Here is a 17978-nt window from a genome sequence, read left to right on the forward strand (position 1 = left end):
TGAGGCACAGAACTTAACTTAGCCCATATTCCCAACTACTGTATGTCTATGTATATGTGCTTCAAATTAGAATTATAGGGTATCTTCTATGCTCCTTTGTATTATACTTTGTCCATTTGAAATAGCCTATGATACATTCTTTTCACAGTTGCTATTAAAAATTCAGTAGTTGCATATTTCATTTTCATGTTACAGGATATATTGGATATATTCCTAGTTTATGAATATAAACATGAATAACAGTATGATGAAGATTTCTGAATCTAAATCTGGCCAAATCTTATTTTGCTAAAATCATTTCCTAGAAGCTAAACAAAATACTCCCTGCTTAGGTTTTGGATAAATGGGAGAGCTCTGCAATGGAGTAGAAAAGGAAATTCTTCCATGGTATTTAGTATATTAAGCAGTGCCTTTAGAGGTAAAAATGAAGACTGGTAGATGATCTAGGTCAGTGGTTCTGGGCTCATAGGCGTCTTTGAGGCTATGAGAGATACGGATCCCCTGACACCTATCCGTAGAAAGTCCCTTTGGATAAAAGAGATTATAGAACTCATTTAATACTTTGCTAAGACCCAAGGAGCATTATGTGTTCTATGAAGTCCACGTGGGCTAAAAAGACCTCAAAAAACTAATAGTCTAGCAGGTAATCAGAATTCTCCAGGGATTAAATTATGAAGGGGAAGGGACAGAGCAGAGATGTAACCTTTTGGTTCTTTTGAGATACAGAATATATTTTCTGAATTTGCTAGCAGCTGAACTAGCAAGTTAATTAACCCAAACTGGCAAGAGTAACTGAAGCAAGTGTATCTAACCAGGACACAAGAAAAGGAATGAGATTTGTCTAATAAAAGGTAGGTTATCTAACCGTGCTCATGTGTTAGAATGTAACATTTTATGGCTATTTTCAAATTAGACTTAGCAATACTGTATTTTTGCTTTACAGTTTGGTCTATTAATTATAAATATGTATGAAGAATCTAGTTTGTACGAGGCTCAGAGGATACAAAGATATTCACATAAATTGTCCTGTTAGTATCCTACCATTAGAGAAAAGCCCTCCATGCCCATACTCAGAGCAAGGGAGAAGAGGGCAAGAGCCACAGGAGGGAACAAAGTGCTATGGGGACTCAAAGTAGGGATAGGTCAGGTCAGGTGATCTGCAAAGCTTATGTATAGCATATTACTGAGTTGGGAAAAAATTAGCATGATCAGAGGAGGCTGGAGAAAGTCATACAATTTAATGATGCCAGTTCAGTGAAAATTAAACTCCTGATATAACAATAATTATTTAATTAGTTAAACAATCTCCAAAGAGTAGGTCTTTCACAAAGACATAGATGTACAAAACGTGAATTAACACTAACAAAGCCATGTGGTTTTGGGGCTAATTCCTTGTTACGTAAACTTTTTACTTAACATATTATCTGGGCACTTCCCGTGAGCCAGGCACTATGGGAGATACAAAAGAGCATAAAATATGGTCCCTGTCATTAGTAGCTTATTGAGGATTCAAGATGTCAAGTAAAGGCAAGTGTGTGCCACTCTCACCTTCTTGCCCTGCTCTTTGGACAAGGCATCCCCAGCACTTCACTCCTGTGACTGCAATCTTAGGCTGCCCATTATTCCACTGAATTCCGAAGAACGTAGCCTTTTCCTGAAGAAACTCCTTTCTTCAATGCTTCAGGCCAGTTGTGAGTGTCAAAGTAAGTGGACAGGATATCAAACACTGTTAGAGAGTGAACAGAAAACACAGTGACCATGCAGAAAAAAAAGAACTAGTAAATGACTAAAAGAAAGGATGTTCTAGAATGTCTCATTCAATAAACCTATCCTGCACACCTGGTACTAGGTCCTGGGGGGAGACAGGCAAGGACACAGGCCCTGCCTGCTCTCAAGGACCTCAATATGCACTGAGACATACAAGCCTCTGAATGGACAATGTGCAACAGAAAGGAACACAGTAAAATAGGGACACAAAGAAGAGGCCCTGACGTGGCCTGGGTGGCAGAGGGAAGCCAGCCAAGATGTCCCCAAACTGAACCCTGAAGAACAAATAAGAATTCATCGGTTAATGAGGGGTTGAAGGCAGGGCATTCTAAGTCAAGGGGACAATTTCAACTATCTTTAACATAGTTGGGGACCAGGAATAAAATGAAGAATGCCTCTCAGTGGCCAGAATACATGTCACAAAGTGCACATAATAAAGTCCAAGCACATTTGTCACATAGGAGGCTGATTCAAAGGCCACTTATACTTAAACACAATGCACAACAGCAGTACCAGAACTAGCATGTTGGATGGTGGCCGTGTAAGCAATACCTTGATTGATGGCCAATATCTTTGAATGATAGTTTTTCCCATTTTGGCGTCTGACCATGTATTCCTGGATTGGCAAGCGGGCTGTCTTGACAGAGTATTCCTGGGCCTTTTGAAATGTCACCTTCTGTAAATCACAGTTAAATACTTTTCTTATTATAAATATTACAAATATATCCTCGCTGGAATATGCAGAGCAAATTGTAAGAATCCCTATTTCCCACTGCTCCAATTTCCATCTATAATCATAAAGGGTAAACACATTAAAAATGAGAAGCCTATGGTAGAACAAAACAAGCTACAGATAATGAAGAATAATTGTCCCAAGTAAGAAAGGGCTTGTGTGGCAACATCTCACTTTTTGAAGGGTAAGTTCCACAAGCCTCCACTCACTACCACTTACAACCAAGAGGGAAGTACACAAAAGAGCCACATCCGCAGCCACAATTAGCATCAAAAGGCACAAGTGGCCTAACCAATCAGAATGCTCCTGGCCCTACTCAGTAAGACCCAATTCTGGATGTCTGGAACTTCCAGCTCATTGCCATTTGGTAGCAGCAAATCAGAAAAAAAGGAGACAGGATTCAAGACAGGTACACCACTGTAATAAGTGGCATTAAAGTGTAAGAACAGACAGTCCAATTAAAAGGAAGTGCTCCTACATAAGATGTCCCTGACTCATGAACTAAAGTTTAAATAACATTTGCTACCTTGTAAGAAGCACAGGAAATATTTTTTTACCTAAGATTTCAGAATTAAAGAGAAAGGTTTAGATTACAGGGATAATTAACATGCTCAAGTTTGGAAGGGTTCTCAATAGTGTTAACTATCCCAATCTAACCACCCATCCAGTGTTTGTATATGCTCTATAACTTCTCTCCAAAGTGGCCACGTGGCCTCTCAATGGACAATGTGTGACAAAGGAGTTCATGCACCCTGAGGCAACCCATTCCAACTCTGAGAGCACTGGTTGATAGGAAATTCTTCTGTTTTTTTCTGGGACTTCTACTCATTCATCCTAGTTCTATTCCTCCAGGGCCACACCATGCAAGTAAAATGGCCCTTCCACAAGATGGCCATTCAGATACTGGGAGGCAGTGATCATGCCCCGGTGAATACTCTGGTCCCCTGACTACAGTCTCAGTTTTGTCAACTCTTTCATTATCACTTAGTTTCAAGTCCTTTTATCATTCAGGGCAAGCTCTTCTGAACTTGTTCTAGCTAGTCAATGTCCTTTCATTTATAGTCCCACAACTGACTGGCCATCATGAGCGTGGTCTAACGAAGAGGAACAGTGTGAAGCAGGCCTAGCACCTGTTTTGTACCGACACTGGATTACCTGCCTCTCAGACTCACATGAAACACAATTCCAAGAGAGAACTTCCAGAAATGTTTTAAGTGATGTAATTCAGATGGGACAAGGGTACGGCTACTCAAAGGATTTCTTTGAAAGGATAACATTCCTTTGTACATATGAGCTATATGTTTGTTTAAAAAAAAAAGTCTTATTCTTTCATAATCATTTTGAACTGGAGTACCGAATTCAACATTAGTAGGATATTTGGGTGCTGCCCTGGCGGCGCTTACAGTCTAGTTTCTGTTCTCTGCACACTTAAAGATAAAATAATTCTCTTTGAAGAAATGTTCTTAGCTTATTCCTGTGAAGAAGCCAAACTCTCCAATAACAACCAAAAAGTCTATGCATCTGACAAACTTTGTGCCAGTTATTTTTCAGTTTAAATGTTGGTGGAGAGAGAAAAGAACACAATGTGTTAAAATTGTACATCTATAAAGCATACACTGCTCACTGACTCTCTGGACTTCACCACCTCGTAAAAGGGGCCGTCACCCTGCTACAGGAGAATGGTGACAACTCAAAGGGTGAGTGCCGATACTACTCTGCAATAAGGCTAACTTCTCCCCTCCAAACTTTTTATTTTGAAATATTTCGAACCTCAGAAAAGTTGAAAGAGTAATACAATCAATACTCACTGCCGTCATCTACACTCACCAGTTGTTAACATTTTATCAAGTCTGCTTTTCTCTGTATATAAATATATATTTTGCTGAACTATTTGAAACATCACAATACTTCATCACTAAATACTTAAGCATCCACCGAAGAACAGTGACATTCTCCTACCTTACCACAATAGCATTTCTACTTCTAAGAAACTTTTTCAATGATTCCATAATTTCACTTAATATACAAGTCTGTGCTAAAATCTCCTCAATTTTTCCAAAAGTGTCTTTTATAAAGCTTTCCTCTCAATACAGAATCCAATTAAGGCTCACATACTACATTTTGCTATTATTTTTAGTCTCCTTTAATCTAAAACAGCCCCCTGCCCGTTTTAGTTTCCATTGCATTGACTTTTTTGAAAATCCAGTCCAGTTGTCTTGCACAATGTCCCACATTCTGGATTTGTCTGTTTCCTCATGATTAACTTCAGTTTAAACACTTTGTAGCAAGAATACTTCACAGGCGAGATCATATCAGGAGGCACAGATTGTGCCTCTATTAGTGATGTGAAATTTGATCAAGTTTGGATAAGATGGTGACTACCAGATTGTTTGACTGTAATGTTAAATTTTTGCCTTCGTAGGGTGATACCTTGAGACCATGTAAATAGCCAGTTCCTCCCCAACTTTTCCTTCACAATCAGTTGTGTGAATCAATAATGACACTGGGAGTGACAAATGATGATTTTCTTATTATGCATTCCTCAGTTATTGGCTATCATTCTTCTGTAAGAGACTCCTTGCTCATTTTTTTGATTATCACTATGGAGTCAGGGAACACTAATGTTTTTAAAATAAATGCAATTAAATTAACCTATCATCTGTATTAAGTATATATGTGCATCTCATAGATATATGAAAAAATATATAAAACACACCCATATATATGTAAAATATTCCCACAAACATCTGTGTGATCATATAATATATCAAGAAGGGTACACAAGAAAACTTGACAGAGGTTGCCTCAGGGGAGGTGGACTAGGGGACAAAGGTGCGAGGGAAACTTATTTTTCACTGTACTCTTTTTTGTACATTTAACTATTATATCATTAGTTAACTTACTATCTATGAAATATGTTAATTAGTATTTATAAACAAATATTATCTCAACAAATATTTATATAATAGAAACATATTTCAAAAATCCAGTGACACCCCATTATTCCAATAAAACTCCAACAAAAGAAATCTGGACAATCCTACGAGTTTGAGGTTTCGGGATAAGACTGTATCAGCAGGGGGGTAGGTCTAAGAAGGAGCAAACTATTCTCTCTGAAAGAACAAACAGCTGGTAAGCACGCTGAGCCAATGCTTACTTTGTCCAGATCAGCGTTATCCTTGCAGAAGTGAAGAGAGGAGAGGAGAAAGAAGCTCAACTATTTATGTAATTAGCAAACAGTACCCATTCTAATTCCTGACTCTTGATTCTGTCACGTTCAGGACTGTTGACACTGCTGAAGAGAAAGGGAGTGTCACAGGTGGGAGGGCCAGCCTAGGGGAATAGGCTCTTCCCATTCCCTCTGAGTTCTCAGGCCTTCTGGATGAGAGTATGACAGCACAAGGCCCTCTAAAAAGTAAGCACTGCTTTTCAAAATATAGATGTCAGGGCTGAAATGTATACTTACTTTCTGAATGCTTTCATCCACAAGTCCACCAAGGATGTAAACTTTGTTTAGATCAACATCTTCAAGAGCTAATGAAAAAATGAAGGACATTGAGATCAAGTCTGTTTATAATTTCTAAATCCAAGGAAAGCAAAAGGAAAGAATTATTAATAAAAGTAGAAATTTAATGAACAGAAAACAAAAAGATAGACTTGCTTAATAAAACCAAAAGCTAACTCTCTGAAATGAGGAAGAAAATAAACTGTTGATGTATCTGATCAACAAAAAAGACCCAAATCAACATTAGATTCAGAAAGAAAACAAAATTAAAACTAGAGACAAATGTGAAATAATTAAAAGAAAATCTTTATGATAAACTTAATACCAATAAATTTGAAAATTATGTGAAATAGATTACTTTCTAGGTAAAAATATGTAGCTAACATTGACCCAAGAAGGGCCAATGAGGGCAGCTGACCAGGGAAACTGGGAAGGATCATCAGGCAGCACACGAGGTCCAGCTGAGGATGGAAATCCTAAATCTATGCAGCATCCAGGGTGGCATCTGCCCATAGGAGGGGTGCAATTCATGTTCATTCCATTTTTGGGGAGAGTAAAGAGAGGGTGAGATACCCCTTGAGTGGCTTTAATAAATTCTGCCACAGGGAATAATGAAGACTAGGAGCAATGTGCTACATGAATCCATGCAGGACTACATACCGTGTTCTGAGTCAGGAGTCAGGTACACAAGGGTTTCCAGAGGAAATAAACTAAAGCAGTCTTCTTCTGTTATGTCTAGCTGGAAAATGCAAAGAATTCAATGTAGTGGGAACTAAGTTAAAACACAGCCCCCAATTCAATAACCAGTTACTGGGCTCCCAGTTTCTATCAGACATGGCTCTAGGAATACCAAGGGGCTGCACGTCTGAGCTTCTTCTCAGAAAGTACTCAATCAGGAGGGAAAGTAGAAAGACATGGACATTCAAACCTACAAAATGAGAGAGAAAGTGATAAGGGGTTCTAGTAGAGGAACAGGCAGCATGCCCCAGGACTACAGATGAGGGAGTAACACCACCAGGGATGGTCTTCTGGTGAAGGGACTTCTGTAGCTGGGTTTCTGAAAAGAGGTGAGAGTGACACATACCAAAAGGGAAGAAGTCAAAGCAGAGGGAATCACCTGAGAAAGGCATGAAGAGAGAAAGCAAGGGAACTATGTGGCCCACCCACTAAGAAGGTCTGTTTGGCTTCCATAGACAAATCATAAAAAAAAAAAAAGTATAGAGAAGTGAAGCTGGGAATGGATGCACTGCAGGAAAGATGGTTAAGACAGTGACAACAACATAGCAGCACAGCACCACACACCCTTCACACTCATTGCCTCCGTGGATCTCCCCAGGGAAGCCCACAACTGCTCAATCTCAGCTACATAATACATTTTTAATGACATTCCTAGAAACTGATCTGGATTCTTGCCTGTGTATCTATCACTACACTTATGAGATCCTAAAGAAAGAGTTAAAAGTGCCTCAGTACTCCCTGAAACTCATCTTAAATCCAAATTACTTCTACAGGGATTCTTTCTCTTCCCCCAAAACTCTTGTTTCCTAATTCACCACTACTGAGAACAGCAAAGGAGTCATGGCATTTCCCAAAAACATCCCCAGATTATAAAGTCTAGCACAAAATATGCAGGATACAAAATACGGTCCTAGATACTGATAACACTAGTTTGTAAATGCAACAGGAGGATGAGCTAAATTTTAAATGAACTGAGAGGTACTGAAATTTTTTTAGACTGCAATAGTGAAAACATATAATTTATATATATATTACATCAAAAGATGAAAAAGTAAAAGAAATTTACTATTACCCCACAACTACTTTCCAGATGACAATTCAAATAATATGCAAAAAGAGACTTACCAGGTAACTAGAAAATCCATCATTCATCCTCAAACATTCTTCATACAGGGAACTGTCTGTTGTGAATCCAGTGAGATAGATCCAAAATGGCCTTTCAGCTTTTTTGTTAGAACCATACAACCTTCGGATCTGTCCAGCCAGTCTACTTAATTCCTTCAAAGAAATAAGGACAACTCAGGGTGGAAACATACCAACTCACTCTAAATGCATTATCAACAAATAGTTACACAGTAAGTTCACTGACTGCTAATACAGAAAATCTCATGAACTAGAAGTCCATGTGTGTATGAGGGTGTGTTACACTCTATGGAGTCACACCTTATAGACAAAAGTCAACAAAATGATACCAGGCAAGAAATAGTGCAAAAACTGGGAATTCTACCTCCTGCTGGCCCTACTGTTATATATTTAATATAGTATATGAAATTTTCATCTTATCTTGTATCTAAAATCTTACCATGTGATATTTACTATTTAAGTTATTTCAGTTATTAAAGAGGTTACATTACTATACAGAAATTTTTATAATCCATCAGATTAATTTGGCACCTTCTTACTAACTCCTAGGGTTGGAAGTTTTATTAATAACTTTTTACCCAAATTTGGAGACAACATTCTTATATAAAGCTAGTTTCACAATTTAGCCTGATTTGTTTGGTAGAGAGAAAAAGGCTTTGAGTTAAATTTAATCTGATACTAAATAAACAGTAGAGAATTTGTGGTTGACATTTTCAGAGGTTCCATGTAAGAACCCCAGATCTATAGTTTTCCTCTATCTCTGAAAAACATGTAAACACTAGCATATACAACAGAGAGGTCTGAAAATGGAGAGATTTAAAATTTACATACTGTAAGACCTAAAATTTAGGCCCAATATTATGTGCCACCTTGACTTCTGGTGAAACTGGGAGGACCTCAAATAGCCTAATTGCAGGTTCTCCTCCCAACTCTGCTCCTGTAGATAAAATCCTCTAGCTAAGGAACCCTTTGTACCAAGGGTCCAAGGCATAGCTCCTGTTTATCCCTGAATAGTGGGTTTTGGTTCCCTGCCAGCCATGGAATTATCCAAACAGGCCAATCACATCCTCCTGTGGGAACCAGGGAGTACTTCACCCTCTTGCTACTACAAAGCCCACTTCCCACAGTGCCTGGTAGTTCATTCTGTGCTCAATTACAATGCCCATGTGGCCTTGTGTGGTGGGCAGTATCTTCCTCCCCTGGGCTGTGAGTATATGAGACCAATAAACTGCTATCAGTGTCATCTGTCCAGTGTCAGATGTCATACATTCAGCCATTCCCAGAACCCTACGGTGGGAATCCCTCCCTCACCAACGGAGTGAAGAAGAAACAATTAAAACATACTCTGCAAGAAGACCTTCCACCAGGTAACCTCCCCATAACATGCTACTAGGCAAATATTCCTCTTCCCAGCAGAAGGCCAAAAATTTAGTGTCTAAAGAATTGAACCTGAAAGGTTCCATCCAGAGTGGGGACACCATGAACAGAGAGGCAAAGGTGTTAGGCTCAAAACAGAAGACAAGGTAAAAATTTGCAAACTAAACCAAAGGATGTATATTTTCTTCCAGATTCTTTACAATAGCCATCTTGGAACTTAGTAGCCCAGTGTAGAAAATCAAACACTTTTGCTGGTTTACTAAAGAATCACAGAAGCTGGAGCTGGTCATATTCTTCGTAAGAGCTGCACCCTTCTGGGCCTCCCTCATGCGAGCAGGAATTCCAGGCTTAGTGGATGTTCTACCTTCTTTGACATGTGGTGGGTCATACTCAAATCAATACATAGTCTTGGTCCTGAGTGTTTGGCTTCCAAAAGTTTCTCTTTGGTTAAAGCTCTCAGAAAACGTTTGCTGTGCTGAGGGCAGATGCCTAGAGCAGAAATATCAGAAAGAAAGAAAAGTGGAAAACCAGAGAGATAATATTCTATAAGAAACAAATCTCGGCCGGGCGCGGTGGCTCACGCCTGTAATCCTACCACTCTGGGAGGCCGAGGCGCGTGGATCGCTCGAGGTCAGGAGTTCGAGACCAGCCTGAGCAAGAGTGAGACCCCTGTCTCTACCAAAAATAGAAAGAAATGATTTGGACAGCTAAAAATCTATATAGAAAAAATTAGCTGAGCATGGTGGCGCATGCCTGTATTCCCAGCTACTCGGGAGGCTGAGGCAGTAGGATCGCTTAAGCCCAGGAGTTTGAGGTTGCTGTGAGCTAGGCTGACACCACGGCATTCACTCTAGCCCGGGCAACAAAGCAAGACTCTGTCTCAAAAAAAAAAAAAAGAAACAAATCTCCCTAGCCAAGTGAGTACTTTTTGTATATAAAGAGAAACTTGAGGCCGGGCGAGGTGGCTCACGCCTGTAATCCTAGCACTCTGGGAGGCCGAGGCGGGTGGATCGCTCGAGGTCAGGAGTTCCGAGACCAGCCTGAGCAAGAGCGAGACCCTGTCTCTACTAAAAATAGAAAGAAATTATCTGGCCAACTAAAAATATATATAGAAAAAATTAGCCGGGCATGGTGGCGCATGCCTGTAGTCCCAGCTACCCGGGAGGCTGAGGCAGGAGGATCGCTTAAGCCCAGGAGTTTGAGGTTGCTGTGAGCTAGGCTGACGCCACGGCACTCACTCTAGTCGGGCAACAGAGCGAGACTCTGTCTCAAAAAAAAAAAAAAAAAGAGAAACTTGAATATTTGCAAGGTATTCATTCATTACGGGATTTTCATATTGCAGAGTGATAAAGAGTGTGGGCTCTGGAGCACACAGCTGGGTTTAAATTCAAGATTCAAGTTCAGTTTCATCATTTATTGGCTGAATTATTTTGAGCAAGTTACTTGATTTCTCTGAGCCTCAATCTCTTCACTAAAAAATGGGAATAACAGTAGTACCTCCCCTTGGGGTAATCCATGTAAAATTCTCAGAACTGAACCCAGCACATAGCACTGAATAAATGTTAGCTGTTGCTGGTTTCATTCCTTCTACTCTGAGCTTATAAATCCATATGTTCACTAGCTTATATTTGAAAAGCACCCTTAAATTTTGCTTTCTTTGATACATTTGATTCTCAAGAAAATAGGACAGTGGTTCCTACCTTTCATGTGTGTTTTTACTTAAATAAAATTCCTACTCTCCTAGGAACATGCAGACACCAGTTTGCTAAAAATGGTTATCCAGGCAATCTCATTTATTGTTACCTGGATTTTCTGCAAGATTGGCTTTTCTTCTTTCTTTTTCTTGCTTTCTTTTGCTCTTCTTTGCTGCAATTATCTTTTCCCAGTGTCTCTGTTTTCTCCGGACATTTTTCTTATGTTATCCAGAAAACAAAATTGTTTGAGAACTTCATAAGCACCAAAAAGGAAAACGAATATTAGGAACAGTTACTTATTTTTTCATTTACATATAAAGTTAGGAAAGAAAAAGGATATTAGTCTTAAAAACAAACCTAGACAGGATTGTGTTTAGAGAAAACAGAACCCAAGAAAAAGAGATGTGACCTGCTCAGGTCACACAGTAAATTCATTAGGGACAGGGCCTAAAGTAGAGTTTAGATTTCCAGACCCTTCTGAGGTATATCAAAAATTCCTTTTGAACTTTACTTTTCCTATGATTCAAATGGAACTAAAACTTTAAACCAGTTAGCAGGAAATTACCACTTAAAATACACAAAACTCAATCCCAGTCTCTCTTTTTATTATCAGTATCTACCCTTAGAACAGGGGTCTCTGGGACATTGTATCACTGAAGGGCCATGGCCAGGCAACTCGCTGTACTCACCGAGCACCATGCTGCGTTTCCTGTGGGTAGGGTCTCTCCCTCCTGGCACTCGCATTCCACATCAATCTGCAGAAGCTGGAAGCTTTCCAAGATTCCATTTGCACCTGTGTCCTCTAAGATGCCTTCGTGCCCCTGCAGCACAGGTGACTCTGTTTTCTGAGTACTCCCTTCCAATTTCCAGTCCATGTGCTTAGTCCTGTCCTTTCAACCAGAATGGAAAAAAGCACAATTGTGTGAGCTATTACATTATTTCACTTACATAGGTATTTCCCTATATCCAAATGAGAAATAGTATTATTGTTACTGAAGGATCAGAAATATGTAAAATACTGACCCAGATTTATTGAACTGAGAAAAAGCAAGTGTCTTCCAGAGAAATGATTCAGCATAGAAACAGTTCAGTAGTAAAGAAGCCAAATACACTTCTTAGAGGATAAGTACAACTTCGGATATCTCTAAGCAATCAATGATCATCCGTTGCTACAGTGACACAGATAACCAAGTTATTGTGTAGTTTGAAATGTATGGTTTAAAGGTGGGACAGAGATGGCAAAAGCCACCTCATCTCCCCTATTGTTTCAAACAGCTTATTTTCAAAATGACTCCTTCAGCAAATATTTGTTCAGCACCTACAATACGCTAGGTACTGGACTAGAAACATCCTGGGAGGATGATGAGCTAACCAAAAAATATGGTATAGTGGCATGAAACCAACCAAGAATTCTCTTAGGTTGTTACTGACTTGTCAGAATTAGTTTTTCAAATATGTATTCCCTCCCCCAACTCAGTTGAGTATCACTGCAGCAGGAAGCCAGTCACCAGTGAGAATGTTTAATATCCCTCAAAAGTGCTGACGCTGAGAAAAACGGACACTGTTACAGCACAGTTAATGAATGATGTCATCGTTTCAAAGTGGTGTATAAGTCAGAAAAGCTTTAGGCTATGGTCGAGTGTCATAGATCCAGAGTGATGTGACCATTGCCTATGGCTGGTCCTCTGAGTCCAGTCACACTACCACTATTTTAGGGAAAAAACATATCTTTAAAAATGTAAATCTATGTAATATGATTCATGTATATGGTAAGAAAACCTGTTTACAATGAAAAGTAATGATCCTCACTCCTACCCCTTCCACTTCTAGTGGCAACCCTTGTTAACTAGTTGTTTTTCATTCTCCTGGTAATTAACTCCTCATCTTGAAATCATATGTTTACGCCATTACTTCTTGATTCAGCAGTTTTGGGTTTGACTCCCTGTGAAACGTGAGAATTCAAATCTCTTAAATCAATTCTCTATTATTTTAAATTCCTTTTTAGTTACCCTGATCTTTACATTTTTTTGCAAAGATTTTAAGGGTAGAGCTCAACGAGTATGTGTTGGGGGTGGGGAGGTAAAATATACAAGCTCAATGAGCTTTGATAAATGCACAGGGCCTGTGTTACTTACAACCCCATCAAGACACGAAACATTTCCATCACCTGAGAAAGTTTCACTTCCTTCTCCACTTTCCAAATCAATCTCGATCCCTTTGCCACTACTTGCCAAAAGCAACCACTGTTCTGTTTCCTATACCATAGATTAGCTGTACCTATTATAAAACTTCATATAAATAGATTGAAATAGTATGTACTCTTTAGAACTTGACTTTTTCCCCTCAAAATGTTTTTGAGATTTATACATTTCTGTATGTATTAGTATTTTGTTCCTGTTTATTGCTGAGTAGCATTCCATTTGATGAATATACCACATTTATTCTCCTGTTGATGGGCATTTGAGATTTTCCAGTTTGGGGATATTATGAATAAAGCTGCTATGAACATTCTCATAGAAGTGTTCTTGTGGACATATGTTTTCACATCTATTGACTAAGTTCTTAAGAGTACAATTGCTGAGCCACAGGATAGGTGTATATTTAACTCATAAGAAACTGCCCTCAGTTTGCTGGAGTGTTATATCATTTTACACTGCCTGTCAGCAACGTATGAGAGTTCCAGATGCTCCACATCATGACCAACTTTGGGGCCCCCTATGCAGACTTCTGGAGCTCCTTTGCTACACAGCTCCCATGTTGCCAGTACCCTGATCCACAAATTGCAGCTGTCTTAGCAGCCAGCCCTAAATTAAAATCTGTTCCCTCCAGCCAGTGACACTGTTACACTATGTATGGGCTCCATGTCACTATGCAGTGTTTTCAAAAGTGTCCTCAGGCCAAAAGCCAGGTTGAATGTGGAGATTAGCTTGGGTGTTTCTTTTCTCTCAAGGATTACAGGCTTGTCCTGCCTGTTGCCCAATGCCTGAAAACAATTTCTTCGTATATTAATATTTTGTCCATTTTTATAGTTTATTGTAGGAAGGTACATCCAATACCCATTCCTTCTGTCATGACAAGTACTAGAAGTAATCTCTATTTCTTTTAAGAATATTTTAAATTTCTATTTCTTGTTTAACAACCTTTTATAGTATTTTTGACTTTTCCACATGCTAGGCTGTGAGCATACACACCTTTTTCTCTCTTCCCCCTTTAATTTTCCAACTTTGGTAAGCTGAGCTTATTAATCTTTTTTAACAAAAGACAACCAGACCCCTGTTAGGACAATTCCTTTGAGATGACTGAACTTTGTTATATAAGCCATCAGAGTCATCTGCATTTTTCTGCATTTAGGCATTCAAAAAAGAACAAAAGAAAACTTTAAGATAACCTGGTTCACAACTTTCAACTTCATTTTATTAGGGTGAAAAAACTAACACCAATTTATTAAATGAATGTTGTTAACAGCCATATGATCTTTTCCTCTTCTGAACTACATAGCATTTTGTATTCTTACCTGTGTTTGACCATTCATTTAGTCAATAAATATTTCACTGAGCTCCTCCTATGTGCCAGGCCCTGCTGGGGGAAAGACTGGGACACAATGGATGTAGAGGTCTCTTGGGAGGAAGTCTGGCTGAGGAGGAGAAAAGAGAGCTAGGGTGGGAATAGCTAGAGGGGCTGCAGAATTTTCCATTGTTGTTTAAAAAATTACAAAGTCTATGCTGATATTTTCTCTTCTACCAAACTGAATTCCTTTTTTTTTTTTTTGAGACAGGGTCTCACTCTGTTTCCCTGGGTAGAGTGCAGTAGCATCATTGTAGCTCACTGCAACCTCAAATTCCCAGGCTCACGTAATTCTCTTGCCTCAGCCTCCCAAGTAGCTGGGACTACAGTTGCATGCCACAATTGCACACCTGGCTAATTTTTCTATTTTTAAGAGAGACGAGGTCTTGCTCTTGCTCAGGCTGGTCTTGAACTCCTGAGCTCAAGCAATCCTCCCACCTTGGCCTCACAGAGTGCTAGGATTACAGGTGTGAGCCACCATGTCTGGCGAAACTGAATTCCTTTGTAGGAGAGATTATACCTACATTTACCTAAACACTGAACAGTTCAGAGTATAGAACCTTGCATATGGCAGTATTTGATGTCTGTTGAACTGAATTTTACCACCACCACTCCCATTCCCTCTCTTCCTTTTCCCCTCCTTTTGCCTCACGCTTTCCCAAATTCCTATAGTCCCTGAGATGTGTCTCAGACCAGGAACTAGGGATGCAATAATCTTGAAAATCAGAGACAACTCCAATCACTGTGAGAAGAGTCTGTAACACAGCAGACTGGACACTCCTGGAGACAGGGTCTCCCTCTTTTTTATCGTTGTATTTTTGGTGACTGGCATTAAGGCCTGGCACTAAATGGAAGCTAGGTAAATGCTGAACAGGAGCTTGCCACTTAGGGATCCTCAGAAAGGAAAGGTGAAGCTGGGCATCATAGAAGCACAGATTTGCTGAACCTGTGTGTGACATTATCTAAGCCCAGATTTAGCATTTCGCTTCTTCATTCAAAAATCTTTTTTAAGCCCCGTTACAGGTCTAGTGCTAAGTAATGGGGCTAATTACATTATTTAATAATTTGACAAAGTTATTAAGCACCTGGCATAACAATTAAGGATTTGGGGATGACATTTATTCTGCTTTCACGGGGCTCCAATGATCTGACTCAACCTTGCACGACAGCTGGTCTATGTTTCACCACTAGATTATAAAACCTTCAGGGAAGAGAGAATGAAGAATTCAACTGTACATCCTCAGTACTGAGCCTCACTGTGCGCATCCTAGGTGTTTGATAATCATCACTCTTGCTTAGAACTCGACAGTAGTCTCCATTTCACTTACAGTAAATAGCCCAAATCCATACAGTGGCCTATACAGATCCTAAAGGTCTACCTCCTCCGTTTTCCTGGGCACTCTCTGGTCTACCTGCTGTTCCTCAAACATACCAAGGATATTCCCACCTCGGGGCCTTTTCTTCACTTGCTCTTTTCTCTACCCGCCCTTGCCTTAGACAATTAATTACAAATCACCTTCCTCAATTCATTCAGACTTTTATTATCCAGCATGCCCTATTTTTGTTTGTTTGTTTTGTCTGAACCTCCCCCATCCCTCAAATGTGAGCAAGTGTTCAGTTCGCTTATAGACGCTCACTAAATACCGGCTGAATTAATAAATCCTCGAGCCCCTACCCCGGGCTGACAAAGCCCTCAGACTTTTTCCAGCGCAAGTCCCACCTGATGAGTGTATACGCGGGCGCTAAATGATGAACCAGCCTGTTTGCACACTTCTCTTCTTTCTTCATTCTAAGTTGTGGCCCACCAAAGCTGGCTCCATTCCTATGACACCTTCAGCACCAGAACGCCTAGACTCCAGGACCGAGAGTACCCCGCCTGCAGGTCCCGCCTGGCCCACAGGCTGCGAGTGCGAGGGGAGGCAGGAAGGGAAAGCACTAAGAAGGCAGGGCATCACAGGCCACATGACTGGTCAACGCTGCCTTCCCGGCGTCCGCCCCGCCCGTGAGCGAGGCGGCTGTCCTACCCGGACCCCGCAGCCCCCAACCCGCCCCTACCGAGCCTCAGGCGTACCTGTTCCCGTCATCACACGCAGCGGCGCGCACCTGCTTCCGCCTCCGGGCTTACTTCCGGTTCCTGACCCCGTTCCGAATGGCATCCTGGGAATTGTAGTTTTCACCGGCAGGCAGCTCGGAGCAGGGCTCAGAGCAGGAGGTGTGGGTTCTACTCCCAGCCCCACAACTCAGGGGCTGCGTTGGGCAGGCCGTGTTGGGGAATTTAGTTGAACCTGTGTTCCCGTCTGTTACATGTCGAGTACAACTCCCTTGCCTACCTCACAGAGTTCCTGCAGGTGACCAGACGCTTTGCTGGCTGCCAAGGTCTGGACATTTCGAAACTGGCATGAAACGAAGAACTTACCTCCCATCATCCCGGCGTCTGGGGTCCTTGGCCTCCCCCGGCCTTTCCCACAACCAGAAGGGCTCACGAGGTGACATGGCCCATTCCTGAGCACACAGCCCTGTCTCAGCTACTTGGCTACTCAGGCTCACAACAGAGATGTCAGGGGTTTGGCAAGCAATGATTCTAGCCCCTGACCACTCTGCTTCCTCCATCTTCTCTCACTTATCAGTGGAGAACAGAGGCTCAGAAACATGAAAACACTTGCCCATGCTTTGGCCTGATTTCCAGCCACCCCTCCCTAGGGGTCTCACTCTTTCAGAGAGACCCATGAGTGAGCTCTCTCAAGAAACCACAGCTTGATTAAATCCTTCCCCGGCCCCACAATTTCCCCCTCTGGATTTTCCGTTCACAGCTCCTCCAGCACCTACCACCTGTCCCCAGTCTATGCTTAAATCCATCCTTTAATCTGCTGCCAGGGCTACTTTTAAACGCTAATACTAAACATTCATTTCCCCCCACAAGGCTTTTTCTAAAATCCAGCTCTAATATCTCTTCTCTGCTCAGAAGCTGGTCCTGGCTCCCACTGCCTGCTGAAATGCCTAAGCAAATTGTCAAGTGATCTTCAACTGGGACAGGGAACTAGCAGGCCCTGCTTCAGACATTGCTCTAGGCATTGCTTAATTGGGCAGGCATTGCTTAACTGAGGCAGGATTCTCAAATCAAGGTTTTGAACTACCTTGATCAAAATAAGATGGGGGCAGGACAATTCCAACTGGTTAGAACCAAGATGTCAGAGAAATCAACTGCATTTTGACTGTAGAGCTTTATTGCACCCTCATTACCATAGAATTACCGTAAAAGTTTCTAAGGAAACCTCCCACTCTCATCATGCACCTGACACCATGACACTTCTGGTTTGACCATATTTAGTCAAAAGGAGGGCATTGCCCTAATTCCAGGAAAATACCTTCCCTTTCTAAGAAATAATGTGAATATTTCCCTCCTTGTTTAGCCTATAATTAATCAATTGCTCACATCCCTTTGCCTCTGAATAAGCTG

At 40.8% G+C, this 17978-nt stretch overlaps 1 protein-coding gene across 4 annotated transcripts; it reads right to left on the minus strand.

The window, feature by feature from the left end:
* Window positions 1-259: 259 nt before the first annotated feature.
* Window positions 260-16628, minus strand: TRMT10B (tRNA methyltransferase 10B). Of its 4 annotated transcripts, none has more exons than XM_045562460.1 (9): window positions 16593-16628; window positions 11647-11842; window positions 11067-11175; window positions 9628-9752; window positions 7869-8021; window positions 6666-6744; window positions 5967-6034; window positions 2320-2443; window positions 260-1726 (listed from the first exon to the last, which is right to left on the minus strand). In XM_045562460.1, the coding sequence occupies exons 2-9, from the start codon at window positions 11830-11832 to the stop codon at window positions 1620-1622; spliced, it is 951 nt and encodes a 316-aa protein (XP_045418416.1). In that variant the 5' UTR covers window positions 11833-11842; window positions 16593-16628; the 3' UTR covers window positions 260-1619. The 4 variants fall into 4 exon arrangements, with proteins under 4 accessions (XP_045418416.1, XP_045418415.1, XP_045418413.1 ...); XM_045562459.1 differs by having other exon boundaries at window positions 11647-11847; window positions 16593-16624; XM_045562457.1 differs by lacking the exon at window positions 16593-16628 and adding an exon at window positions 16242-16538.
* Window positions 16629-17978: the final 1350 nt, after the last annotated feature.

The sequence above is a fragment of the Lemur catta genome, chromosome 10 (genome assembly GCF_020740605.2).
Source record: "Lemur catta isolate mLemCat1 chromosome 10, mLemCat1.pri, whole genome shotgun sequence".
Lineage (NCBI taxonomy): Eukaryota > Metazoa > Chordata > Mammalia > Primates > Lemuridae > Lemur > Lemur catta.

Bases quoted from the DNA above. Each gene is read 5' to 3' on its own strand.
- TRMT10B (XM_045562457.1), bottom strand. From the start codon at position 16,309: ATGAAGAAAGAAGAGAAGTGTGCAAACAGGCTGGTTCATCATTTAGCG. The intron at 6,745-7,868 runs GTAAGTCTCTTT...TGCATTTTCCAG, and splicing joins ATGGATTTTCTAGTTACCTG to CTAGACATAACAGAAGAAGA. The intron at 2,444-5,966 runs GTAAGTATACAT...TGTGATTTACAG, and splicing joins TGGATGAAAGCATTCAGAAA to AAGGTGACATTTCAAAAGGC.